General features: G+C 40.0%; 2 protein-coding genes across 2 annotated transcripts in view; both read left to right on the top strand.

Moving 5' to 3' along the window:
- LOC106875508 (serine protease 48) overlaps positions 1 to 8,126 on the top strand; it is a 466,125-nt gene that overhangs the window by 347,121 nt on the left and 110,878 nt on the right. The window lies entirely within an intron of this gene.
- LOC106884077 (MAM and LDL-receptor class A domain-containing protein 1) overlaps positions 1 to 8,126 on the top strand; it is a 79,006-nt gene that overhangs the window by 22,911 nt on the left and 47,969 nt on the right. The window contains exons 3-4 of the mRNA XM_014935296.2: positions 636 to 765; positions 7,675 to 7,832. Of these exons, the coding sequence (XP_014790782.2) occupies positions 636 to 765; positions 7,675 to 7,832 (288 nt within the window). The remainder of the gene's footprint in view (positions 1 to 635; positions 766 to 7,674; positions 7,833 to 8,126) is intronic.

Below are 8,126 nucleotides of genomic sequence, written 5' to 3'. Positions count from 1 at the left end.
AAAGATTATTTTTTTCCAAGTAATGTGGCTGGGTTTGTTTTTCGAAAATTTTAATCAGAGGCACAGAAAAAAATAATTTCAATTTTTTGTGCATTAAAATGCCAAAGCTGTTAGACGCTGGCGTACAGCGATCGATATATACGCAGTGAACGTTTTCTCCATTTGCTTGCAATAAGGCTTAGGGCAAGCGAGTGTAACATCGAAATAACTTGAAAAGAATGCATGTGGGAATGCCGTTATAATGAATGCTCATTTAAATGTATTTTGCATGGAGTTGATGTACTTTTTAACAGGAGAGGACTGCCTGCAGGCTGGTTCTTCTCAAGTGTATGCAATTTCAGGTTCAATATGTTTCAAATAAGTACTGACAATTGAAGGTGATTGCAAAGACAAAGAACTACCTGTTATTTTAAAACAATTTTAACAGTGAGAACATTGGACAAAATATGTTATTGACATTAATAGTTTGTACCTCAGCTAATTACTGTTGAGAACTGCATAATCCATGTGTCATGTTAGAGATCTAAAAGGCATTTTCGAATTTCATTATTTTCTTTAATCCAGGCAACGCTGGACATTTCTGTTAGTACATATATATATATATACATGTGTGTTATTCTTTTCTTTTTTTAAAGTTCAAGGAGATGTCTCCATGGGCTATGATGGCTTAGTTAAAGTTTATGTTAGCGGTAAATGGACAGCGGTTTGCACATCAGGAGACTTTACAGTTCAATCTCAAGTGCTGTGTCGGAGTTTCGGTCAAAAGTAAGTAATACAATATTTCTTCACACTTAGAATAAAATAATAGATACAGGGGTTCGACAAAATAATGGAAGCACCTTAAAATTTCAAACAAATTTATTTTAATACTGGGTAGGACCACCTTTGGCAGTAATTACAGCTTGAATTCTACAAGGTATGGACTTGTACAAAGTTTGAATTGTTTCCAAAGGAATTTTTGTCCATTCTTCAGCTGAAAAAGTCTCCAGTTCTTGTAGTGATGATGGTGGAGGATATCGACTCCTTACTTGTTTTTCTAAAATGCACCATAAATGTTCAATAACATTAAGATCTTGGGACTGTGGTGGCCAGATAAGATGTTCAACTTCACTAGAATGTTCCTCGTGCCATTCAGTAAAAAATTTAGCTGTGTGAATTGATGCATTATCATCCTGAAAGATTGCATTTCCCTCCAGAAACAGTTCTGCAACCATAGGATGAATTTGATCAGATAAAATGCTTAAATAGTCTTGACTATTAATTCTACCATGAAGGGAAACCATTGGGCTGGTGGATTTCCAAGATATAGCTCCTACCCCGCCCAGATCATCACAGATCCTCCTCCAGTTAGAAGAAGGCAGTCTGGGTCAAATGCTTCTTTTGGCTGTCTCCACAGGTATACTCTGCTGGCGATCAGAAATAAAGTAAAGGATGACTCGTCCGAGAAAATAACATTCTTCCATTGCTCTAGGGACCAATTCTGTAGGTTTTTACTCCCCTCTAAACGCTTTGCAAAATTTGGGTTTGAAAGTAGTGGTTTTCTGATTGAATCCCTCCCATGAAATCTGGCTTTGTGAAGCTCCCGGTGAACAATTTTTGTGGAAACTGAGATGGTCATTAAGCTCTGCAGTAATATTGGGAGCTGTACTTTTGTGATCTTTTCTAACAATTTGCGTAAGAGTCCAACGGTCCCTATTTGAAAGTTTTGGTTTTCTTCCAGAGTTTTGTTTTGACGAGGAGGTCTTTCCTTCTTTCTTAAAGGCTGTCATTACTTTCGAGACAGCACTTCTCGATACACCAAACATTTTGGCTGTTTTCATTTTGCTAGCACTTGCCATACGAGCACCAACAATTTGACCTCTTTGAAAGTCTGATAGATCTGTTATTTTAATGAATTTTAATTACTTTTTTCTGATGATATCTGAAAAGATACAGCTTTCCTTTTCTACATTGTGTCTCTCCCCAACTGGCCTGTGACACAGCCCAACATTCACTCAGCCTATACATCGAGTTCCCTCTTGTATTCAAAGGAGAAGTCCAATAGATTTGTCATTTTAATGAATTTTAATTACCTTTTTCTCATGCTATCTGAAAAGAAACAGCAATTTTAGAAAAACATATTAAGCAACACTAACAATAAATCAAAAAACAAAAAATAAACAAGCTTTTGTCAGTGTTATAGATATTTCAAAATTATGATGCTATGATGCTAGGTGTTTCCATTATTTTGTCCAACCTCTATATGTTTATACAGTATTGAAAGATCTATATTTTTTTGTCTGCTTGCAATTGCTGTAATTAAAAGGTCCCATCAGGATTAGAGCCATGATATTCAATGTCCTAGACCAGTCATATATCATATACCTTTTCACCCAATCCTACAATGTGTATCTTCTTCTCCTGATCCTACAGTGTGCTCCCGCTATCCCATCTCTTCAATGAGCATCTTCTTCCCCTGCTCTGAAATAAGTGCTCCTTTGACCAGTCCTATAATGTACACCCCTACCCTCAGCATACATTGTGCATCTCCTTTAACAATTTTCTTTCTAAAAATTTCTTCGGTCAACACTCTCTTCCTATAGTGATAAATGTAGTTGAAAAGTTATATTCAATTTCTGCACAAAAATACCTATGGTCTTATTATCAAGAATGTCACAAAATAAATCTATTATCTGCCAAATTTTAAATGCTTCATGCCAAATCATTTGATACATCATAAGAACACATAACACTCTTGTCTTCCCAGCTCTACACCAATCCAGAACTCTACCCTCCTCTGTTCATGAAGTGACATTTTGTGCTCCATTTGAAACTAAGGTTGCTTTTTTTTTTGTTAAACATTTGGGGGTGACGATATGTCCAGAGGTGAGGTGTTTGGTCTTTAGACTTCATGTTGGTAGGAGGTCAGTAGCTGGTATTTATCAGTTATTCAAAAGAGAAACCCGGAATGTTTATAACTTCAAAACATTTTGCAATCAAGTGTTTCAAAATTTAAAATACTGACTTTGTTGAGACATGTGTATAGCACTTTCTTTTCTATGGAGCCTGAAGCTGGACTATGAAGATTGCTTTGAGAGTACATACATAAAGCTTCGGCCGTTGCCAGTACCGCCTGACTGGCCTTCGTGCGGGTGACACGTAAAAGCACCCACTACACTCTCTGAGTGGTTGGCGTTAGGAAGGGCATCCAGCTGTAGAAACTCTGCCAAATTAAATTGGAGTCTGGTGTTGCCATCCGGTTTCACCAGTCCTCAGTCAGATCGTCCAACCCATGCTAGCATGGAAAGCGGACGTTAAACGATGATGATGATGATCTCATAGCATAAGCATAAGATGAAAGAAGAGACTTATGAACATCTTCACCTATCTTGCTTATCGTGTCTCAAAACAGAGTAAGTTTCACAGGCCACTGCTCAGTTCATATCAAATGTTATATTTTGAAGACATCAACGCCCTAGTAGAGAATGAAACATTATTCAAGTATATTGATGTTATTATTAGAGATGCACAATATGAACTTGAGGATTCATGAAAGGCAATAATGGACAAACATTCCTGGTGCGGCATGGTACAATGCATCTTAGTTCTGACCACATAAACTTAAAGAAGGAGGAGGAAGAGGAGAAGGAAGGAAGACGAGGAAGAAGGAGGAGGAGTGGAGGTGGAGGAGGAGTGGAGGTGGAGGAGGAGTGGAAGTGGAGGAGGTGGTGGGGAAGGAGGGGGAGGGGTGAAGGAGTAGGTCTTTAAGGATCTATACCTTCATGGAAGTACGGACCAACCTCCATACCATCTGAAAGAATATGCGCTGTGAAATTTTATTCTGTCCGTACTCTTCTGTCTACTGTTTTACTCATTCTTCTATCTACTATCTTATTCTTTTATAAACTGAGTATCTCTAGATCTCATCTGTTGACTCTGAATATATATATATATATATATATATATATATATATATATATTGTCACCATCATCATTGTTTAACGTTTGTTTTCCATGCTGTCATGAGTTGGACGGTTTGACTGAGGTCTGGAGAGCCAGCGGCTGCACTATGCTATAATCTGATCTGGTAATGTTTCTACAGCTGGATGCTTTTCCTAACACCAACCACTCAGAGTGTGTAGTAGGTGCTTTTTACATGTCAATGGTACAAGAGCCAGTCAGGTGGACCTGACATCGATCACATTTGGTTAGTGCTTCTTATGTGCCACCGGCATGGGAGCCAGTCAGCGGGTACTGGCATCAGCCACCTTCAGATGGTGCTTATTACATGCCATAGACACGAGAGCCAGTCAGGCGAATAGTGCGTCAGAAGGGAAAGGAACCATGGTGGAGTTGTTGTATACATCTGTGAAGACCTCACACCCCAGGTCTTACTGTCATACTCAAACTCAGCATGTGACTCTCTAATTGTATACATAAGACAATACAATATAGTCATATGCAATACATATTGCCCACCAGATGCTCCAAACCACAAAAGCAAGTTTGAAGACTGCCTCACAAGAATTAAAGAAATTCTCATGAAACTGGAATACCACGTGAGCGTATTTCTTATGAATGATTTCAACTTCCTCAATGTCAAATGGCCCGAACGCCTCATGCTCTCAGGAATGACTCATTGCAAACAAGCCCAAGTGGTGTCCATGCTCAACCTCACCAATGCCCTATTCATGGAGCAGGTTGTACTCAGACCAACTAGGGCGAATAACATTTTTGATCACTGCTTTGCAAACAATGCGGACATCGTTCCTGATGTAAAAGTGATGCCAACATTAGTTTCAGATCACAACATAATAGAATTGTCTATGTATGGACCAAAAGCAGCCTAAAGGAAGCGCCCCAAATCTTTCCAATCTGAATTTCCACAAAGCAGACTGGAAATCGATCCTAAAGGAGATCCTGAAACAGGACTGGCTGAAATGTCTCTCAACACCAGACATTGGCATGTAGCTAGAATATTTCATGTCAGTTATGCAAACTGTAGGCCAGAAATATGTCCCAGAGGACAAGGCTAACACAAAAAGGAACAAGATTCCAAGGGAGAGGAAGATCCTCATGAGATGACGGACGAAGGTTGCAAATCACTTCAACTAACACACCAAAATTAGTGAAAGGTCTCACCTAAAAACAACACTGATGGAGATTGAAAATGCCTGCAACAATCTTATGTGAGGGAGAGAGCAGACAAAGAAGCCTGGGTTATAAAAAACATTATGTCAAACCCAGAGGCCTTCTTTCATTATGCCAAGAAAATAGCCTCAGTATGCTGGAAAATAGGACCCCACGTTTAGAAGCCTGGCTCCCTCACAGACAGTCCAACGAGAATCAGTGAGGTACTGAATGACCAGCTCAAAAGTGTCTTTACCACCCCGTTGGAACACAGATAAGTGAACGAACCAGTGGGTTTCCTTGCTGCCTCACCTATAACCAGCAAGGCAGTTATGATGGTATACATTGACATTAGTGAAGAAGATATACTACTAACCATAGATGAGGTGGACGCAAATTCAACTGCTGGTCCTGATGGTTTCCCAGCAACCCTCCTCAATTCGTGTGAGTGTGCCCTGGTGAAACCACAGCATATTCTCTTCCAGAGCTTTCTTGCAAATGACAGGCTGCCAAGCAAACTGAAAGAGGGAATAATATACCCAATATATAAAGGAGGAAGCAGAGCAGATGCCAAAAACTATAGGCTTATCTCTCTGACTTCACACATCAGCAAAGTCACGAAACAGATTGTCAGAGGGCAACTAATTGCATTCCTTGAAGAATACGACTTGCTGAGTGATACCCAGTATGGCTTTCAACCAGGTAGGAGCTGCCTGACCCAGCTCTTACAGCACTATGACTGGGTGTTGAGGCAGTTACTCAACAACTCAAATGTGGACGTAATATACCTTGACTTTGCAAAAGCTTTTGATAAAGTGGATCATGGTATGATATGCTACAAACTGCGTGATCTTGGCATAGCTGGAAAACTTGGAAAGTAGTTGCATGACTTTCTGAAAGATAGAAGTCAGGCAGTAGTGGCTAATGGAACCACCTCTATGAAAACACAAATAGTGAGTGGTGTTCCACAGGGCACTGTCTTGGGACCACTGTTTCTCACAGTGGCCTTTCAGATATGCTTTCAGATGCTCGGATAGCCACCCTTGTTAGCTATACAGACGATACGAAAGTCTGGCAGAAAATACAGAACCCCAGCAGGAGTTGGACTCAATTTACAGATGGGCCGAGGATAATGATATGCAGTTTAATGCTTTAAAATTCCAAACCTTGTGTTACCAGCATCCAAAACTGAATATAAAACTTACAGGGTACACTGGTCCACAAGGGATTACAATCTCAGAGCCTAAACAGTTAAGTACCTGGGTATCGACATGAGTGATGATACCTCTTTCCAAGTGCACATTACCAAGATAGTGACAGATGACTGGCTGGATGGATCCTGAGAATGTACAGAACCAGAGGAAAGGAAACCATGATGGTCCTTTGGAGGATATTCGTCCTCAGTTGCCTGGATTACTGCTCCCAGCTATGGTCCCCCAACAGTGTAAAATTAACAGCGGACCTTGAAGCAATCCAGCAAAGCTTCACAAAGAAAATCGTCTCATTGCAACAGCCCAGCTACTGGGAAAGACTGAAACAGCTAAGACTCTACTCCCTGGGGTGAAGGTCGGGGAGGTATGCAAGAAGATCCTGGAAGGAATTGTGCCAAATTTTGGCATTGAAAGCTACACAAATCCCAGAATTGGTCGACACTGCACAGTGCCAAAGATCTCAACAATGCCATTGTGCTTCAGGACCAATTACCGCAACAGCCTGGGTTTCAGGGGCCCACAGCTTTTTGATATTCTCCCAAAGAGCCTGAGGGACCTACACAAAGTGGACATAGGTGTTTTCAAATCAAAACTGGACCTCTTCCTGTCGAGAGTCCCAGATGAACCTACCTCGTGGCAGGAAGTGCAAATGAGGCTAGCAACATCAAACTCCCTTATTCACCAAATGCCACATATTAGAGGAGGCTCTCAATAATAAAAGTGTAGCAAAACGACGGTGCTCCAGAATGACCACAGCTCTGAGCTGAAACTAAGAAAAAACAAATGTGAGAAAAGTATGAGTGAAATGTAAAGACTTCCAGAGTTATATCACTTTATAAAGCTTGAATAATCGCATGGAAGTCAAAGATATTGCAGCTTAGGATGATCTCTGCACACAGACATGGGATTGAGGGAGATGAAAAGAAAGTGAGAGAAAAGGAAGGAAAAGGGAAAGGCTATATTGAGAGTTGAAGAGAAGCAGCAATATGGGAAAACACAGGCAAAAAGAACTTATGGGATGGGTTGAAGAATGGAAAATGATAAAAGAAAAAGAAAAGTAGGCAGTTCAGAAATATAATGAGGGAATAAAGCCTATAAAAAGCTGGTACCTATTTGCTGTGTGTGTGTGTGTGTGTGTGTGTGTGTGTGTGTGTGTGTGTGTGTGTGTGTGTGTGTGTGTGTGTGTGTGTTTGTGTGCACGTGTGTGCGTGTTTGTGTGTGTGTGTGTGCTCACACACACCAATGTTTGGTAATGCATCATCATGTAAACTGCAGCAAAGAAATGCATTATAACATCACACTGGCATGTAGAGAAAGTTGAATGAAATATTCTCTTTTTGTATTTAATTTTCAGATTTTCTTATTATTCATCTCGTAGTTCATCTTTACCAGGCACAATCAGAGGTTTAGTGTGCAGAGGTGATGAAAACTCACTATCAGCTTGCAGTGATTTTTATTATGTTTCTTATGACTGTTCATATAACAAACTTCATGTTCAGTGCCAGGAAGACTGTAAGTACTAATATTTACTTCACTATGATATCAATGTTTATCTATCAAATAATCCTTATATTCTTTGCAAATCACAAGAAACTGTGTGGTTGATTCCCCTTGGGAGTAAGCAGGGTACCGTTCTATTACAGTTAGCATTTATTACTTGAGTAATTGAATTAGACACAGTAAACCAACAGACTCAACGATGTTTATGCTTGCATTTGTGAGTTAGACCTATTTCCAATAATTGTTTTCTATTATAAAACAATTGGGTTGAAGGGAGGCAGTTGTGGTTTTTGCAGGCCTACACAG

The sequence above is a fragment of the Octopus bimaculoides genome, chromosome 3 (genome assembly GCF_001194135.2).
Source record: "Octopus bimaculoides isolate UCB-OBI-ISO-001 chromosome 3, ASM119413v2, whole genome shotgun sequence".
Taxonomy (NCBI): Eukaryota; Metazoa; Mollusca; class Cephalopoda; order Octopoda; family Octopodidae; genus Octopus; species Octopus bimaculoides.
This window is presented reverse-complemented; position numbering and strand designations above follow the sequence as displayed.